The 19378-nt window shown below is 35.3% G+C and overlaps 1 protein-coding gene across 2 annotated transcripts in view; it reads left to right on the top strand.

Moving 5' to 3' along the window:
• The window catches only part of LOC149807445 (uncharacterized), a 77264-nt gene that overhangs the window by 7946 nt on the left and 49940 nt on the right, over positions 1 to 19378 (top strand). For both annotated transcript variants that reach the window (XM_089966662.1, XM_089966653.1), the window contains exons 2-6: positions 2162 to 2242; positions 4860 to 5026; positions 7111 to 7203; positions 12955 to 13036; positions 17313 to 17401. In XM_089966662.1, the coding sequence (XP_089822788.1) occupies positions 2162 to 2242; positions 4860 to 5026; positions 7111 to 7203; positions 12955 to 13036; positions 17313 to 17401 (512 nt within the window). The remainder of the gene's footprint in view (positions 1 to 2161; positions 2243 to 4859; positions 5027 to 7110; positions 7204 to 12954; positions 13037 to 17312; positions 17402 to 19378) is intronic.

The following is a 19378-nucleotide window of genomic DNA, read 5'->3' as shown; positions in this document are numbered from 1 at the left end:
ACGTAGTTCAATGATGTGTTAGACCTGCTTTTAAACGGAACGAGTACATTGCATCACAGTAGGGATCTGCTGTCGCAACACATGTTTTTTTTTATTCACATCAACTCATTCTACACCTTCGCTTTTGGATTACATCAAGCGATAAATTCATCAGGACACGTTCCAGTCAAAGTTCCAATTATATCGCCCACATACAAATTTGGTCTTGTTTCAAGTTATTCGACGCAAGGTGGAGAATATTCCATGGTATATGCAGTAGGACACAGCTTATTAATGAAGTTGCGGAGGTGCTCCAATTCCTGTTCGAAGAGAGAAAGATTATGTGCGTGTGCGTGAGTATGAGTATGTGTGTGATTGTGCATTTGCGTGGGGTGGTCCTTACTACTAGGGCTACTGGAACCTTGTCTTAGACACTTATGTTCTCTAATGGTTCTGCACTTGGCGTTGATCTTATTAGATTTTATCAAACATTAGAAGCTGAAATGCCTGTATTGTGCTCACCAATGTATAGATGAGATTACTTATCAACCTTTAAGAGAAGCTATATTTGGTAAACATGACTTACAACTGTCTTTTTGTACTTCATAGTAGCAGCCAAGACAATAAGAGAGCTTCACATTTCGGTCTATATAAAAAGTTGTTATGGACTCAACGGTAATAATGAGTTCTTTTCTCCATTTAGTCATCAAAGCTTACTTGCAAAAGCACAACCTCATTCTTTCGTTCCACTTTTTATTATCATATCCAGTCTCATATTTTGCCAGTGCTGGGGATCATTAACATATATCTTGCTTCGTCGAAAGGGAGAGGAATTTGTAGGAAGAGGCAGAGTTGAAAATGACTATTACTGCTCATGGGCCATTGACATGGACATTCAGATTGTGTCTGTGTTGTTTCTTTTGTAGATCTTCTAGAACGTTCTATCTGACGGTGTAACGAATTTTCAAATGTGGATAAGAGTAATTCCGTTTAAGGAAATACGAGCAATGCAATATTATCAGGTTAGAGTTTCTCTACTAAAATTATCTCCCATTAAAAAGCATAATTAATAAAAAGGAGAAACAGTTCAAAGATTGCACTAAGTAAGTTAATAAAAATAAATAAAAATGCATACATCTAATAAGGATAATGTCCATGGTGATAGATGTATTTATACATGTTTCCTAATATGCTGCCACATTACAAATTCTTAATTATGTGGAAGCATGTGTTTGATATGTTATGTAAATAAAGTTTGAATGATATTAGTTTTGCCAGAAACATATTTGACACACATTCCTGGGTCACGAGAAGACAATTGTAAATGATATGTCAAAGTATTGATTAAATGGAAGAACACAGATTTGCATCTGGTTATTATTACCTTTACAGTTTACGGTATATCGTCTCTCACTCTATCTCTCTATGCGTTCAGTCGCATACAATTATACGATATCAACAAATATTATGTACATCCTACACTCCTTAGTTATATTAACATGTACAGGATAATACAATGTAGTTTCATTTTCTTTTCAGGAGATGTCGTTGGTAGACAGGCATAGTCTTTGTTAGCCTGATTGACAAAATTAAAACAAAACAGACATCTTAACCATAAACATCCTGCTATTGCCAACACTGTTATTTACTTACACTCTATATTCTTATCAATCATTCTTTACTCTTTTACCTCTGCATTATATTCTAACTTTTAAGTTCAAACCATTGACCATCTTATAGATGGTTGGGCTGATATTTTTCAAGGACAACGACAGCTTTCTGCACAGCTCACCATTGCCATTGGCAAGTTGATTTTATTAAAATTTGTTCAAGATTGTATTTAGATTGAATGGGCGGAACCTTTCCATAGTATATGGACACCTTGATTGCAAATTTAGCAATTATGTTGTCCTGGCAAAGAAACAATTGAAAAATGCCATTTGATTGTTTATAAGTTGGCCGGTGTGTTTACATTTGGACCAGCTATATTTAGACAATATAACTGACATTACAATATGTCTGCGTTGATTATGGCTATATGCTAATTGTGCTGGTAATAACGAATGTGACATGATAATATATTACTACTCTCGTCTGCCTATTTACTCATTCATCTATCAATCACTCCTTAGTTAAGGTTGCATGTAAGGGATAATACAATGTAATTTCATTTTCGTTTCAGAAGAAGTCGTTGGTAGATCATTATTAAGTAGGTTCAAACATTTTTTGCGCATTAAGAAAAATCCCAACAAGAATAGTCAAGGTATGTTTACGAATATTTTCCTTTGCTATCCATTTTTGTTAACACATGCCTGAAGCCTTAGTGATCTTATGTCATGACCCTCTACCAATTGCTCATTTTCCTCTGTCAGTTACTAATCAGTCAATGCAGTTTTGGTGAACACTGCAGAGGCTACTCTAACGTGCGAGCTCAAGATAACATGAAATATTGACGTATTTTATAGACGTATTAGTCCGTTTGAACAAAATAAAAAACGCTCAACAGTTTCTGTCTAAACTGTATGAACCAAGTACGAATACCTTGATTATACACATGTCATAGGTTATGATATCCAATTGTGTTGGCTGGGAGACTGTAGTATTCTCAGACTTATAAGACAGTGTTTAACTATGTTTAGCAGATATGGTCATCACGTAAAGAAATGGCAACATATAATAACAAAAACACGTTGTTTAGAGATATTTGTTCATATAATGATATTAGGCAGAGTACAGCCCATGCGATTTTTTTCTCTGAGTATCGCAATGGATTAGATGATCGATGGGAGGATTAGTAAACGTTTATCAGCCATCTCTCTGAAAGATTTTACGGAGTATTTAGCTTGATGGGAAAAATTAATAAAATTTAAGCGTCACCAACTCACTAAAAATGAAAACTATGATATCCCCCAACACATCCTATTAGCCCACCTTTTTTAATGGATGAATTGTTCCAGTAACGCGCCATTTAAACATGTTGCCGGCCAAAATTGTAAGTTTGCAATAGCTTTATAAAACTAAATAGACTTATACTCCAAGTGCATAATATAGTGTATCTTATTATAATTTTTGTGTTTCTTTAATTTATTGTTTGAACTTGTTTAAAACATGACAATACAACATGTAAACATTTCTGCCCTATGGTTACAGTTTGTCAGTAGGTTTAAGACAGATTGTTTTGTGTATATTACAACACTGAACAATTTTCATACCAAACTGTGCAATCAGAATGTCTCCGCATATTTTTCTGAGACAAATATATACATCTAACATATGTTGGCGCAGTATTTTACAGAAAACTGCACATTTTTTCTTTGGAAATATAATTGCAATAATAAAATCCGACTGAAAATAACATTGACATACAAAATGTGATTATAAAAAAATAGTGCTATGCATTCGCAACTCCTGTTTAAATCCTTGTTTAGTAAATATTCGAGATAATCCGAATGGCAGCTAACAACATACATTCAAACTACGATCGGTAGGATTGATACCCAAATTAAAGGTGCTAAATCGTAATGTTTTAAAGAGAGCGTTCTGGAATAATCTGCGTTTCTGAAGTCTGCTTATGCCATCAAAAGTGAAAAATGTGTTTAGATGTGAAGAATGATTCATTTGATTCGCTCAGCGGATATGGCTGGGTCTAAACCACTATAGCTCATACTTACTGCTGAAAACATAAGACAAACGAAGAAACATCATATGCAGTACGTAGTAACGCGGACTTGAGAACCTTACAGTTAGAACCTTAGAACCACTAAGTTAAGTAGTTCATAAACATAATTTGCTGGTTATGGGCAAGCCAACATCACATTTGTTCAACTCTGATTAAACCACAGAATAACTGAATGGGAAATAGCAAACAAGAGATGAAATGATTAGTGTCTGGTACATAAGGATTGGGTACATGTTGACTCAAAACGACGAAATTACAATAGCAAAATCTCGATTTAATAATTAATGAAAAGTCAGCAAAAGATACAACTACCAAATCCACAAATAACTGTGAGAGAATTTGTTGCAGGGTCGGACTGGATCAAATAAATTTATCATGCGCTATGTAGTCTTTGCAAAAGGAACTTTTTATATTTTATCATATAAGCAACGTCAACACCGGGGGACTATTCATCCAGACAGCCACAATTTGTCTCATTATTACAGTAAAACCTGAATTACCCCAATTAAAAAAGATAAAATTATGTAAGGCTCGGACATTTATTGTTAGAACAGATCATGATATTTGAATGAAAGAGCATGCACTATCAAAGCATTAAAAGTCAGAGGAGTATCGAAAGGTAACTGTTCAATCAGTTAAATGAAACTCCTTGAGACACATTGGAATGAGAAATCAGAAGAAGCAGGTATCTGGAGTTCTATTCAGTAGTCTAATATGTTCATAACTTTGCTAACAAACACTAGGGTCTTATTCTTACTTGTCAATAAATATTGATATTTGAAATAAAATTCAGTCACAATTTTATAAATAAATCACACTCAGAGTGGTAATTGAGTTCATGACCCATTACATTATTATGTCATATGTACCATTTTATGTTTTCATACAGAATGTTAGATACATACAACTACAGATTAAACAGATACATATATGTATGTATGTATGTATGTATGTATGTATGTATGTATGCATGCATGGATGGATGGATGGATGGATGGATGGATGTAGGTAGGTAGGTAGTTAAAAGAAAATTATTTAAAAATGCTAATGTGCATCTATTGTAAGCTGCGTGCAAAGAAAGCTAGAAAACGTAAATTTCATAATCTCAGACTGGCTGTTACAGACACAGGCACATTTGACTGGAAAATAATAGATATAATATCTAATTTTAAAAGCTGAGATGATTTAGTTTTCTGTGTAGGGGATCACGCAGTTCCTGAGGATCTGGTAAAAGATGGAAAACAAGAGCCTGCAAGTGATGATTTAGTTTTATGTGTTGAAGCTCACACAGTTCCTAAAGGTCTGGTTAATGATGAAACAGAACAGTCTGTCTTTGAGGAGGTCTCAACTGAGACGGAGCAAGGAGTTGTAAGTTCTCGTTATCATAGACCAGATGCAGTTTTTCATACACCATAATCTCTAAGTTCTATATTTGAAATGGTGTCACGATGAGGATATTAAACATTATAATATCAAAAGTAGGCTGCAACTTAAACGAAGAGTAAAGTGTTGCTGTTGTAACTATTTTGTGAGAATATTTGTCTACAGCACACAAATACATGTAGGAACAAGTATATGCTCAGGAAAATGAAAATTGCCACATTAGTGCAATGACATGCCTCGTACCCATACTGTACCGAGCATTCCTTAAATAGTGAAATTAGTTTTGTTACACAGTATTGGGCTTATATATATCTAATATGGATGAAGAGTAAATGGTTAGCTTGACTTTGTATTCCTTCAAACCTGTCCAAACAGTCAGCTTGATACAGTAGTCAACTGGTCATATCACAATTCCCGATGATAATTTTATTTTCAATTAAAAGATATGTATATAACGATCACCCTAATTAACAATACTTTCTTCGTGCCGTCAGCGGCCATTGGAGTATGTGAACAAAGACTGCAAATTCAACTTTTGTTTGCTAAAGAAGGTAATACTTTGTCTACCGAATAGCACATTAATCGACCTGTACATGTTTCTTGAATCACTTCTACTCACTCTACTCCAGTGACACTGTCAATTTAGATACAAAATTCGCACTATTTAGAAAGGAACGAATTAATTCGATTTCATAAAGGTAGAGAGTAATGCAATCTTTACAAAACTTGCCAGTACAGACAGATACACGTGCGGCTTACGTGTTAGTAACGAAATACCCACATTGACCTAATTATGATTAACCGTCATAATATTAATAACAGTAGTGTTGCTATTCGGTAGAGCGTCATATTTTTTTGTTGATAATCACGTTTTAAAAATTAACCGGCAGACAGAAGATGCATGAGAAGAAGCCCACATTTTATTTTACCACGTTTGGCCGCTATTGACAGGTTTAAATACACACACACACACACACACACACACACACACACACACACACACACACATATATATATATATATATATATATATATATATATATATATATATATATATATATATATATATATATATATATATATATATATGTTTATACGGCAATTCTTTAATACATCCACACCATATAATTTGTATTCTACACGACAAGAGGAATTCTCTCAATTCCCATTGAAACACCGTGATATTAATATTTCAATAACCTTACCTTTCTAAACGCTGATTATTAAACCGATATTTGTCAGCATATTTCTATATATTGTGCACGTTTCTGTGTCGATTAAACCGTTCTCGGTCCATATGCTCGAGAAATATAGGTTTTCGGTTCCACAAAAGTCAATTGGAAAACAAAAGTTTCAAAAGTAGCACTGAATGATCTTTGTGGGATAAAGAATCATGAGAGGTCAGCAACATTCATCTCGATGGCAAAGGTCTCATTGATCAGATATGAGGCATTCTGTTTCAAAACCCAAGTGAGAAATATCACACTGGTGATCAGAATTAATCCATATTTGGTAAGCTGTCTCAAACTTTAAATTGTTAGGGAGCATCATGTTCACTTTTTGTTTTATTGTTACTACTGTAGGAATTATATCTTCATGAAAAGTGATCAAGTCTTTAATATTAAAGGATTAACACCAAGGTAAGACTTTTGTATTTTGATTACGTCTCCATATTTAGATGGTATATATTCATATATTTGGAACAGAGTGCATGTTTATTGCAGACTTCTTAACAAACCCAATGAAATGTACCCCACTCTCAGCACAAACGTTGCAGCTTGCTAGCACAATCCTAGCTGTTGAGATGCTTGCATATATCTAGCTGTCATGAATGATTGCGTATATCTTCCTTTCCAGAATGATTGTATATCTCTAGCTGTTGGGATTGCATACAATCAAGCTGTTACGATAATTGGATATCTCTATCTGTTAAGACACTTGCATTTTTCTAGCGATTAAGAATGTTATTTTAAAGAGCTTGATCGTATTTTTTTTAATATAATTCTGCGAAGTTGAATTTGGTCGCTGTGATCTACTATTCTGTCACAAATAACTTTTTTGTTTTACAGGTTGAGCTTCGTGTAAAGGATCATTCCAACTTACAGAGATCAAGATATAGGCATGCTATCTACATAGAAAAGTCTCAGTCGCTCATTGAAAAGGTATGTCTAAATTATTTGATTAATCCACTTGTTTGTGAAAGAAAGAGAGAAACATATTGAGCACATGTGTAAACCAATATTGCAAGTGAGAGTTATTAAGGTCGCTAGATTTACAATATCAGGTCACTGATATTTGATTTCGCAAAATACAAAATATGATATAATGAGCAATTGTTGCCCACATATTTCATCTAATGCATGATCATGATGATTATGTAACAAGGAAGTGTGCGTCATGTGATGGAAATACCAATGAACTGATTAACCACATTAAATGGCATATTCTTTGATCAATGGGATATAATGAGCATCTTTAGATGAACGCTGACTCACAACATCTAATTTGAATTAAAATGTTTGTTCAATAGACATGTATAAATGAATTTACCTATTTCTAAATCATTACTATTCAATCAGTCACCGATATTTATAATAAATTTTATATGAAAAATATGCTTTTATAAATAACAATCAATGTATCGTTTAAAGTAATAAAGCGCATAAATTAATGTTTTCTTTATTATTCATATTGATAGCGTGAAACTAAAATCGTAAATAATACCAAACAAAAAATTGGACTATGCAGCATTCTGTAGAACCAAATGCAACTCAATCATTATACCAGCAGTGTTGTATTTGTAATGTCATTGGGCTAAAATGGACGTTAGTTAAATTTGTCATTTGAAAGTTGGTACACCAGTAAATTTAAAAACAAGCAATAACATGTCAATGGTCATAGTTCCTCGTTAACCCACTCCATCCCCAATCCCATCCCTCATTAGAGCACGTTTTTGTTACCCAATGTATTTCTGTAGCAGTTGAGGTTACAAATGGAACCACTTCAAGTCTAAATAATTAGTATTTAAATACCAGGGCTATGCTATATGCACACATTTACTTTCACATAACCTGTACAAGCATAACAATCCTAATCTATGTGAGAAAGTCTACGTTATATATGTAACTCGGGATAATACACCTACACAACGTTAGCAGCCCTTCAATCTTTGGGGTCTATTGTGCCCTAATATAGCATGATAAGCTTTATTACAGTTTAAGACCGACACTTATGCAAAATCTTTTGTTTACTTTGTTCCAGTTAGCGCCACATTCAAACTACAGGACAACACTACGTCAATTGCGTCATACTCTGTCATTACGGTTGACTATAGAGGCATACGTGGCAAATACGTTCGTGCTTATTTAGGGCAAATATTTAAACCCAAACAGTTGTTTTAGCAGCCGGTATCAAATATTTACCGCTATTTTGTTCTCTTTTATTGCGCGTACACACATATTTCATTCCAAGCCAATTAGTATCAGCGATCCTGATACTTAAGTGGTCCAGTAGTTGTATTAGTCGCATCATTCCCTGAGTTTCATCGGGTTGAGGAAAACGCTGTTTACACGCCTTCCTCCACGGAAAGGCATACTGGGAGGGGCTGCCCTGTTCCACCTTGAGATATGACAGAGGACAATATTGTGATCTTTATCTATGTGGACGCACACACCTTCTGCATTAAAACCATGTTCAAAGTCCCCCACCCTCCTTTATCATATCTGTATTATACCCTCGTGTAGGACTAGGTGCATTGGAAAGGTTGCCTGGACGTAGTTTACCGCCTTCTTCTTCCGGACTTGTTTCCGATGCCTCATATTGAGAAATCTCTTCAGTCTGTAGAAGGTGCCGAAGCCAACATCTCTGGGGAATGGCTTCAACGCTTCAGTAACTAATACAAGATTTCGGACCTTTATGAACATATTGTCATTGCAATCACTTCTCATGCCAATATTTTCACCACTTCCTGCTTCGGTTAATTGGTAATCATTCTGTCGACGAGGACACGAAAATTCAGTCGAACGTGAATAGTCTCCCAAGATAGAACGGTGGGCTGAGATTTTCTTTTCCACAGACTTTATATTGGAGACTGTCAGCAAAAGCGGTGGTTTGTCGCCTTCTTCTCTTCTTCTGCCTCTTTTTTTATTATTATTATTTTGTTTTTTATTTACATCCAGAACAACGTAAGACCAAGATTTGTTTGAGTGTTTTCTTATGGGTGTTTCACTAAGTAGAATTGCGTACATTTGCTTGTAAATGTCCCTTACACTTGCGTCTAACTTCAAGGCAACTCCCAGGCAGATGTAAGTACACAGCTTTGTCGTAAGTATATATGGAACTCGAGTTACAGTGAATGTTCTGTTGGGGTGCTCCCTGCGATGTCAATACGTAGCATATATTGGGCCTTCCTCGGATTGGGAGTCTGTGTGGGTTGGTTGTGTGTTGTGTGTGTGTGTGAGTGGGTGGGTGCAACGACGCATGGTGTTACAACCTTGAGACAGGCGCCGCAACCCACCACACTAAACCAAAACGATTACTCTAAGCATGCAACAATTTAACTTGAGCTTCCTTTCCAAAATAACAAAAACTAGTTGGTTTTAAGAAAAGCTAGATTTCTAAACATTTAGATCTGCTGTCCATGATTTTTGCCGCTCTAGACGTCTGCGTTGGGTGCCTAATTGGAAATATTTGCCAAGCAGGAAAATGTAATTTTGAGAGTAAATTAAAGAAATCTAGAGATCAGGATCAAGAGAGACGGGTAGACATTGTCGAGCTACTATCCCATATATATATATATATATATATATATATATATATATATATATATATATATATATATATATATATATATATATGCCTTGCTTTCCAGCTACGTTGATAGCTCCAGTGGCCCAGTGGTCAGTGCGTCCACCACGGATGCGAGAGGTCGTGAGTTCGATCCTCGGCCGAGTCATACCAAAGACTTACAAAATTGGTACTAACAGATACCTCGCTTGGCGCTCAGCATTAAGAGATTAGTGTTAGGATTAGTCGGCCTGGTGTCAGGATAATGTGACTGGATATGACATCATGCTGCATGTATGCGGCATGATGCTCCAGTGCTAGTCATCACTATAAGCTGTCAGGCTGCAGACATCGTAGCGATATGACTGAAAAATTGTTAAAGCTACGTTAAATTCACACACACATTCCTGCTACATCGCTATTTATTTATATCAGCATGGGTATCTAGCGTTTCTAATTGTCAGTCTCTTTCCTCTTTCATATACATGAATGTACCTGATGGCCTTACGATATTCTTTCCAATCATATGGGGCATCTAGCTTCCAAACCTATCTGATATCCAGGCAATACACAGAATAGAGATTTTTCTTTTTCCACAACTAGTTGATCGATTCTCCCGGTATATGAGAACATATATTATCGTAATTATTAATATTTGAGTGGGCAAATATCTGCGTAAATTTGGATATGGTTATTTTAATGTTCTGTTTCAAAAATATATATCAATTAAAATTTTATGGATTTATTTACTTTGACAAAACTTCATTTTCCACAGGAACATGGTGGGAAAAACATGTTGAAAAACCCAGAGGGTGTTAGATCCATTCAGTTTGGCTCATTCTTTGATTTATTTATTTTTGCCTACTGATTGGGAGTAATGCGATATGCAGTGTGACATTTTTTCATCCTAACTGTCGAGCTTTAAAAATGCTTTGAAGGAAAGGGTGATGGAGATATCTGGAGTAGTTCTTCCTGTTCTACACGGGACTTGGAAAAAAGTTCTTTCTTCGCTGCTCCTTACATTTAAGCAAATACACTTATTCACCTACCTCGTGAGACCGAAATAATGTTATGTGGCCCTTAACAAAATCAATGATTGAAATCACTGTTCAGTAGCACAGTGGATGAAATACCTATCTTAATATCAACGCTTCCGGACTCTGGCATACCGTCACACGGTGGCATTTCTTTGTCTTAAAATTTGACGAAATTTCATTAATAGTAGCGATTTAGTATCGCAATTATTACACATTTTCTGGTTTCTGATCATGATAATACATATCGTTGCACCTACGAATGTGTTCTTGCTGTTTGCTGATATTTTCATAAAGCGCGTGAAAAAACATACCTACTCTAGCTCTGTTTCTGAGAATAATTTTATACGATATATACATGGAATGTCACGGAGCATGTCATGGTGTCCCACTCTCTGACTCGTGGTCTCCATAAAAGGACTTAAGAAGCAACTGTGCACTTACACAAGTCTGGGACTAGGCGTAAAATTACGCAAAAGGGCAATGGAAATTTAAGAAAAAATTGTTCCACTCTCAAAGTAAAAGCCCGTAAGACGAATGTCTTACGTTAGGACTTTAGGAAATATTAGACGTACGTTCTTTTCTGAAAACGTGCACCGTTTGCTCAAGTGCACCACGATCTTTGCGCTCTGGGAAGTCACAAGTAAAGATATTACTTAGTGCATGGTTACACCTCTCTGATAATCTATTGTAGGATTTGGACTATAGGCAGGCGTCGTCGTGGCAATCAAATTTGCCTGCCGATCGCTTTTAAGCGGCTTCCTTCAATCTCTAGAAGGAACGATGTTTGCTGACGAAGGAGGAATGTAATACTAGATTTGCTTTTTCCTTCGCCCATACTAATGTCATAAGCCTTCTGCCACTGAGGACAAATTAGTTATCGAAACTCTGGAGAGTCTCTTTTAGGTAGTATCTCTCCCAGATCTTCTGTTGCTCGACAATAGTCCGGTAGCTTTCACCAAAGCTATTTAGCAGACAATAGTTTCTCATGCAGCAAGGGTGGATCTACCCTTTTGCTATGTCTAACCCGCTGGATGTCGACTGCAGCTATCATGTCATCATCAGCATTCCTGCTGTCCTGGCCCCTTAAGCGATTTCTTTCCATTGAACACACATGAGCTTACGGACCTTATTAGCGGTTCTATCAGCTCAGAGGCATTGAAGCGTATTCATGTGAAACTATTGTAGGCCTTCCAGCTTAAGACTGATACTCTCATAACAATAGCTCGCATACCAATCCCTTTTCGCAGTTCTCCCTCTGTCTCCCGAAGAGAAAGGTATTGTCTCCAGCCGCAACTCAGCATTTGCTGGAGGCTATAGCAAAAAAATCACATCATGCGTTATCCATGCCGATCACGCTCATCTTCCTATAATGAGTGTACTTTAGTCAAAACCCTAGCTCTACCATGACCCTTTATCCGCCTGCAGTGATTTAGAGACTGAGGGTTTATGTTAATGCCAACCATTCCTGACTTCCAGTATGGAATACACTCCACTCATCAATAAGTTTTCTTATGTTGATTGGATGGATTAGTATATTGATAAATCCCGAATTTGTAATTCAGGATGAAGTCAGAATGAGTTCGTCTAGAACAATCCCGATCAGTAGGGCTCAAACTATGGTCAAATGCTCTCAGTGTGCATCATTTATGAGAAAGGTCTCAAACCAACTGTGCTGAGTGCATATATGCTAATGAATGCTTTAAATTGTAATTGGTTTATAAATGGCAAACAAAAAAGTTGTTTTTAATGATAAAATGTTTGATAGACCATGTTTATCCAATCTTAGTAAGTCAGACAGTGTCTCAGCTAGGATGTGATAGTGCTGCATTCCAAAATTACCACAATCATATAAAAATCAATCTTTATAAACATAAAATTATATCACATGTAATCCAGTTACTCAACTTCTAAAAGTAAATATCTCGGATGATCATTGCAATTGTATTTGAGTAAAGTGAAGTGTAGTTGTCCATAGGTGCTTGTGATCTAAGAGATGTATGTGAGCAAACATGAAAATATATTCAAATCAGCGTTCTTCATATGTAAATTATTATGCATTGTCACACTAAAATTGTATTGTTTGTCATCTAGGTAGATACAGGACGTTCAAGATTGGAGATAGAAGCGTCTCCGTCTGTACAGGTTCCTAAGGATTCTGAAGATGATAAAAGAGGTAACGGTAGCTACATGATATTGCTAAATATGTCTGTGGATTTAATATCTACACCATAACTTTTTTTGATAATAAATTGAGAATATTACATGTTTTCCTATAAATAGTCGGTACATTAACAGAACAATGTTAATCATTGATATGTACGACAGACAAAATAAAATTACATTACAAAATGGCAACCAAGTTCAGATTTGAATGTACGCACTGAAACATATCGCCATCGCATGCGGTTGCATACAAATAAACTAAAGAAAATAAGGATAAGAATCGTTACATCAGAGTTTATACCAAATCAAGCATTAACATAATGCCATCTTTTCCAAAAGAAGGAACAGCTTATCAATGTCGCTAGCTGAGAGAAAAATCTAGTTTATTTTGATAAGGCTGAGAACAAAACGAAAATACATGGGCTTTATTCATTTACTGAAAATGAAAGAAAAAGAAAAGATGAAATATTTTGCAAAATCAATGCTACATTTATTTGCAAAGCATTGTACATGGAGGGAACATTTAGACTCAAGTGTCCGAAACACATTCTTGAAAGGTATCGTAACCTGAGGATTACAGGTTAAAATTTAAATGGATAGGTTCAATACATGTTGAGTTGGTTAATGATCAGTGGTTCTTACCTCATTTATTTCTGCAATAAATATTTACATTAATGACGGTAATACAAAACAGCTTCTATCGGATTGCCTACCTTACAGGGACTCAAACAACTACGCACCATCTAGACAACCCATACTTCTATTATTTAAGTTTTTGATATACGAAGAGAACAATAGCCATATCTGCACTACGTACAAACCAGTGTTAAACTTCGATCAGCGAAAGTTGTCTTACCTTCATAATACATATTTTGGCATTGAACCTATATGTTTCTTTTAGATGAGTGTGTGTACTCACCAATCATTTAGTTTAGTTTTGCCGATGTTTAGGTTTTGCAGGATTTAGTGGTTTTTTGAACACAATATGGCAAACGGTGTTTAAGGTAATTACATACCCATTTACTGTTCTGGTGCTGGGTTAATCATAATATATCCAATCCTGATTATGTTGATAAGCATAAATATTCATCTTTAGGATTATAATTCCTCAACAATTATAACATATTAAGAAGAAGAAATCCCTTCGAGTTACCCATCCCATTTGTGTATGCACGTATGTACCATTATCCGGTCTTTGGAGTTATGAATTTCGGGTCTTGACTGAAAGTAGCCTCACATATATTGTGAGAAAGAAATTCCTTCCTCTTCCTCATATTTGTTAGACGCTATACCCCTATGGGAAAATAATATCTCTTTGGAACAAGAATGTCATGCAATTTCCACCATTATAATATTTCTTAAACCCCAGGCATTCCAGATGATTGATCGATGTCATCAATGCCGGTGAAGGATCGAAGGTAACAAAACCAGTATACATTGCAACCCACACGAAACTCTTCTTCTCATCCAACCCGGTTACGGAGGAGCACTTCCCTCTTAATATTGATGTATCAATACATGTGAGAGCCGAATGGAACATTCCATTAAATTTCGAGAAGAGATTTTATTCTAAAATATGTTTTGTTGGCCTGTCCATCAGATCGTTGTCAACAGACCGACCATAGCCCAGTGACCGGTTTGCAACATTCGAACACCGTTCACCTGTCAACATACTTATATTTACTTATATTTTCGATGTAAGACGGAGATTGTGTAGATATCATCAACTCCATGACTGTTTCTATACAAATGGTTAATCCGGAGGGAATAAGGACAGGACCCTATTAGGTGTGTGTGTATATATATATATATATATATATATATATATATATATATGTGTGTGTGTGTGTGTGTGTGTGTGTGTGTGTGTGTGCGATCGGTGTCCTACCTTTCGTATATTCTCTTATAAACCTAAAGATAATTAGGAAAAATAATTTCCGGGAAGTGACATATTCTTGTCCCCTCATTGCACCTTGTATATCCCTCACTGGCCTCCAAAACAGGGTATATGATACAGGTCATATATTTATTTAGCCTATTGCGGCAGAAACCAATAAAATGGACTGGGGTCTTGAAGGGATGAGCACAATGATATCGCTCTAGGAACAAAAGTCAGAGTTTTGTTATATATATAGAATGGTAGATTGAACCTCTACCTCCTTTAATGTCATATTCGTAGCACTCATTCCTGTTTGTGACGCATTTTGATGATCTTTTCTTCAAGTTTCATTTTTGTGTACATCAAGACACTGATATATCCTCTTACCAAGTCGTGCAATCGAAATTCGAAACTCCAATGTCAGTCCTTGTTTATTAGATAGCAGATATGGTCCGAATGGGAGCTATCGAAATGCATGAAAGGTATAATTGTTTGCATTTACGTTGATGTTGCGAAGATCAGGTAGTGTTGTGCTTTTAGCAGAGCATTCCATAGTAATTTTCTTTTCCGATGTCTGCATATTTCTCATCCTTCAAAATGTCCAATTATTCAAATCGGTCAGACTAATGTTTATCTGATTCTTTCATAAAATGAAAGGAAGCTCATTTGTAATTTGCAGTCTCGCAGTCTTTAGAACGTTAAGATTAAGTAGTTCATAAACAAAATTTGCTTGATCCAGGCACATCAACGCAGATATTTTAAATCTTGTTTAATTCTCAAAGAGAGAGAGAGAGAGAGAGAGAGAGAGAGAGAGAGCAAACAAGATACGAAATGATTACAGTAGGGGCCTATGAGCAAATTTTGTTTATTTGTTTCTAAGCGCATGACGTTTATTCTGCACACCCTCCCCCGTTTTTATTTATTTAAATCTTTAGTTGGGTATATTGGGAAATCATCCATAATGTTTTTTTTTATTATAACGTTTTCATCTTGTTTCTGTTTGCTTCGGAAATTGTGAAATACTATTTGATTCTGTACATATGTTAAATTACGTTAGGGAATTTTAAGCTTCTAATTTACAAACATTTAATGCCGAACTTGTTTCTGAGGCAATTTAGCTTTAAGATGGAAAAAATCCCACCATTATTAGAGAATTATCATATAATTTTGCAGAGGGGTAGCCAAACAATTATGAGGGTTAGAGGAAAGGAAGAAAGAAAATAATATCCACCTAAATGGCTTTCTATAAATTTTACTTACTGGCGTAAGTGTGAACATGTGGGGAATAAATTTATGGAAATTAAACAATCCTTGTTAAGTGAAATATTGTAAGGTTAATTCTAACTGATGTTAAATTGATTTTGTGTTACATGCAGTTGGGATTGGGACCAGTAGTCTCAAATCATGCTGATCAAGACAGTCGAGCTGTTTGAAGGCAGGGGCTCGTAAAAAAAAACGGTTAGACCCCAGCCCTTAATTAATTGACGGAAACTCCTAATTTTCTTTGTAAAGAGCCCCTGTGTTTGAGGACACATGCTTACACACGCATGGTCAATCGGTGAAGTATTAGGCCATGGTGATAAGGAAAATTATTTATATTTAGAATATGCACAGGATAACAGCGCTTGAGCCCACTGATGTCAGCCAGCAGTGCTTGAGCCTACTGATGTCAGCCAGATTAGAAATTTTTCATTGTAGCATGCAATTTGTATTTTTCGACTACTTTTTCTGTTTTTAAAAATAAATGTTTTTATTTAATGAAACCTGTGGTGGGGTAGATAGAGATATATACTGAAGTCATCATATTTTGTAACTGTATCAACCTAGATGCAAGCGTATTTTTTTTAAAAATCTCCCATCCCCCTAACCAGCTAACCATTGTATGATTTTGCAGTGGGGTGGCAAAATGTTACGAACTAAAAGGAAGGAAGAAAATAATATCCACCCCATCCACATTTAAATATTTTATTTACTGATGTATTAAGTTTGAAACTAAGGAGTAATTGTATGAAAATAAAATAAATATAATGAAATATTGTCAAATTAAATCTGACTGCTGTTGGTGTTTATTGCATGTAATTGAAGCTTAGCCCAGTAGCCTCAAATTTTGTTGAGCAAAACATTCAATCTATTTCAAGACACCCCCTCCTCACATGGTCATTCTGAGATGCTCTCAGTAGTTTGCAGGTTGATCAAGAAAGAATAGTCTTATTTAAAGTTTCTCGATATACTTTAGGACAGTAGCGCCAATGATGTATTACGAAAATTGAATGGTTCCCAGACATATAGACATATTTTACTGTAATCTTTAGTTGTACAGAATTTAATAAATACCTAATTCAAATTCATTGCTGTGGTGGCATTGCTTATTATGCTAATTAGCTGGGAAAAGTTTTTTTTCCTCTAGGAAGTCATACCGCTTCAGAAGTCCCAATAAGCGATGAAATAAAACAACCTGTCATTGAGGAGACAGCCATACATATGGGACAGGGAAATGTAAGTACTTCATACATGCATTTCATATAGTTTACCACACTGTGTACTGGTAGCTCACTTCTAATATGATACGTATCACAAAAAGAGCTTGTGAATTGCGATATGGATTGATGATACACCTTTAATGATATTCAAGCATTTTTACTTTGAAAGTAAGGGGTATTCTACAGTAGAACAGAAAAGTTATGGGGAGAGGTAAATGCCCTCACTATTTTAAAGTTGGGGAGATATTTTACAAATATCACAGGTTGTAAATGAAGGCAGATGGGCCTGGCTAATAATGGTATTGCTTTTATTTCATTTGGTCAATGTTTTTACAGTGAATTTTGTTATAACAGTCTACTTGTACATTTAAACATCAGAAACATTTTTGGGATGGGCCCATTTGCCATCATCTGACACTATCCTTAAACTTCGGAGGGAATTGCCATGAAACTTTGCTGACACATTCATGACAAAATATATTTGATCTTAAATGGAAATGTTGCCATTTGGACATCCAATGTTGCAACCACAATGGCAATCTTGAAGTTCTAAATGGATATCAGCATGGAAATTTCTCTAACACACTTGCAATGTCAATTTGAAATCAAAATTTCATCCAATATACATATTACCATCTTGGCAGTCATGGTCTAACTCTATTTGGTTCTCCTTCTATGCAGAGAGCCATAACAACTAGTCAAAGTTTCCTTGATCTTTCCCACCACATCTTTGAGTTTTGTTATATATGTTTGGTTATGCGTCAGAATGCATTGCCCATCAAAATAAACTACATTGGGGTAGATGCTTGCTAATAAGCCTGGTAAAATTAAGTGGTTTTACATTCATCCCCTTTTGTAAGAATCAATTACAAGATAATTTATCTTGTGAAAAATATCAACTAAAAACATGTATTATATCTTTAATATGTTGATAGACGAGATGAAACTAGTGTTGACATAATTTGACCTAGTACTCTCTAGGTTTCATTGCTGATCAAATGAAACTAGCAGTCTATACGTCTTTGACATCAGAGGTTCAATTTTCATGCGATACTAACAAAAGCCCCCTTCCTAATAATGTTTAACAAAATACCGAAAATATTTAATAAAAGTCATTTTTTTGAACAACAATAAGATGACACATTATTTTCAAACTTTATTCCAAGAACAACCACAAACCTACCGCTGTCACATCAAGGTAGAAATCCAAATTCATCATACAGTGAGAACATTTCAAAATTTAGTCACGTAATACTTAAGTAGAAAAGATATCCAGCATGGCCATCTTAGTATAATCTTGACAATCTGCTCATTACCTATTCTAAGTGATAACGGACTCATTGTGATCTCTAGTTGGTGTTAAACAAAACTGTGTTTATCTGACTCAGAATATGTTGGCCATTTTGAAAATCTTGTCATCGGTATCTCTAATAGAAAGTAAAATCAAGATGCGGTTTTCCGCAAAATGCTTCATTTGATGTATTGTTGGTCCTAATGAAAATGGTGCTAATCTATCATTCATTATGGCCTCATTACAGGTACTGTGAAATATCATTATTGTTGCTTCTGATCCTAAATATAATATTAAATTGATATAGTGTTTTCAAGAGGTGACTTGCGATGTGTAGTTGGTCCAAAGAAAACTTGTGCTCTTCCGGCTCCAATGAAGCTATTATGAAATCGTTTTCTTGCTACTCATCCTAAACATGATGTTTTATTGATATAAGGTTTTCAAGAGAAGACGTCTTATCATTTGTAGTTAGTGCAACATGAAAACTATGTCAATATGACATCCAATATGGCTGACATTTTAAATATGTTGCCACTGAAAGGTATGTCAACTTCCAAGTTTTAGCAGAAGATTTAATTTATGGTATGTCCAATATGAACGGACATTCAGTATAAGCATATAATATTTTGGTAAACTTTGTTTAAATTATTTACAGTTTAAAGCTCTCGAGTCATATCAGTGAACAAAAAATGTAATGCTATG

The sequence above is a fragment of the Sinohyriopsis cumingii genome, chromosome 1 (genome assembly GCF_028554795.1).
Source record: "Sinohyriopsis cumingii isolate HCF-2022 chromosome 1, ASM2855479v2, whole genome shotgun sequence".
Lineage (NCBI taxonomy): Eukaryota > Metazoa > Mollusca > Bivalvia > Unionida > Unionidae > Sinohyriopsis > Sinohyriopsis cumingii.
Note: the sequence above shows the minus strand (reverse complement) of the source record. Positions and strands in the feature narration are given on the sequence as shown.